Raw genomic sequence first — 1,750 nt, forward strand, 5'->3', positions numbered from 1 at the left:
AATCAAGATGAAAATGAGCATCGACAGCCATCAATGGTCAAGATGGTTTAACTGAGAGACATCCAATAGGTAAACCGAAACGGTTTTTTTGTTCTTCAAAAGATAGTAGAAAGTTTTGTTAATTTACTGATTACTATTTTCAAGATTTTCCAATGAAGTAGAGAATGAATAAATGTTTGGCCAAATTTGTCGAAAATGTTAAAGTTGAATTTTGGTAGGTTGTTGATCTGACAGAAATCGTCGGCAAGAAAAATTCTTCTGTTTTAAATGTTAATTCTTGGGATGCTCCATACATTTCATTACCAGCAATATTTAAACAATTAATTAAATTGATGAGTCCATCTGGACACTTTCAACATCCTGGCTAATTCCCTGAGCAGACCATTGACTAACTGCACCCACATCTGGTATTTGTCTGGGCCAGACTTTGCCTCACTGTCAACTTCTGGATGTATTTCATTTATGTGGTGTTTCAGCATTGTAACCTGAGAAAATTGTAGGTTACAATGGAAACAAGCTGATTCGGCAGCTACATACCATGGCAGATGGAGTTTTGCTGTATGCCTAAATGGATGTCTCATGGGAAGCTGACAGATAAAACAAAGCTTACACCTTGGAGGACAGGGAACCAATATCTCAGGTTCTATGGGAGGTATACAGGGATCCTCATCAGCCTCCTTCCCTAACTGGTGATATTGTTCTGCCTCCGTTTGATCAATCCTTACAACGATGGATATCCCCATAGCTTCATCTGCTGCCTGCAGTACCTCCTGGTACTTTTTCTGATCATTCTCCAATTCTTGCTTCCTGGTGATGACCATAGGAACGCAATGGTCTTCGTCAGCCTCTCTCATTACTTGACGGTATCTTTCATCCTCTTTCTCCTGCCTCCTCCTTTCTTTCTCTCTAATTAATAGTATAAGATCTTGCTGTTCTTCCTCCTGCTGGGTATCTCCCTTATCTTGTTGTTCTTCCTCCTGCTGGGTATCTCCCTTATCTTGCTGTTCTTCCTCCTGCTGGGTATCTCCCTTATCTTGCTGTTCTTCCTCCTGCTGGGTATCTCCCTTATCTTGCTGTTCTTCCTCCTGCTTGGTATCTTCCTTATCTTGCTGTTCTTCCTCTTGCTCTAACTCCTGCTGGGTTTCTTCCTCCTGCTCTATCCAAACATCGTCCTCTGTCCATAACTCTTCCTGCTCTGTCTTCTGATGATTATCTTCCTCCTGCTGAGTATCCTCATCATAGTCCAGGTCTTTAAAATGCTGCCTATATACCTCTTCCATCTCTTTCCCATCATTCCAACTTTTTGCCATGCTGGAAGTACACAATTATCCTCATGCTAATTTTTTTTTTAAACTTCTATATACAATATTTTACAATGTTTTTTTTTTATCATTATTATTTGTTTAAACATCCAACGGCACCACAGAGCGATCCACGAATTTACGTTTACCACGAAACGTCTTTTTTTTTTCTATCCACGAAAATAAATGAATCCACAGTACATGGCATATACCATATATAAAACCCCTAACGCCCTTGCTTTCGTAAAAGATCATCATATTGCCTTTCGCAATTTATTCAAATTTAGAGAATCAGTCTGGATGGAATTGATATATAGTTTTAGAAGCACCAAAAAAAAAAAAAGCTGCGTTGCGGAAAATTTCAATGGTTTTGCCCAATGGCTAAAGGATAATAATGACAATACTTTAATTTTCATTTGTAATCTAATGCTACCATGTTTAGAATCCAT

The 1,750-nt window shown here is 38.7% G+C and overlaps 1 protein-coding gene across 1 annotated transcript; it reads right to left on the reverse strand.

Moving 5' to 3' along the window:
* Positions 1 to 320: 320 nt before the first annotated feature.
* Positions 321 to 1,310, reverse strand: LOC134727649 (UPF0746 protein DDB_G0281095-like). The gene has a single exon (XM_063592031.1). It carries the CDS (start codon positions 1,308 to 1,310, stop codon positions 321 to 323), a length of 990 nt encoding a protein of 329 aa, XP_063448101.1.
* Between the last annotated feature and the right edge of the window lie 440 nt (positions 1,311 to 1,750).

This window comes from Mytilus trossulus, chromosome 8 (genome assembly GCF_036588685.1).
Source record: "Mytilus trossulus isolate FHL-02 chromosome 8, PNRI_Mtr1.1.1.hap1, whole genome shotgun sequence".
NCBI lineage: Eukaryota > Metazoa > Mollusca > Bivalvia > Mytilida > Mytilidae > Mytilus > Mytilus trossulus.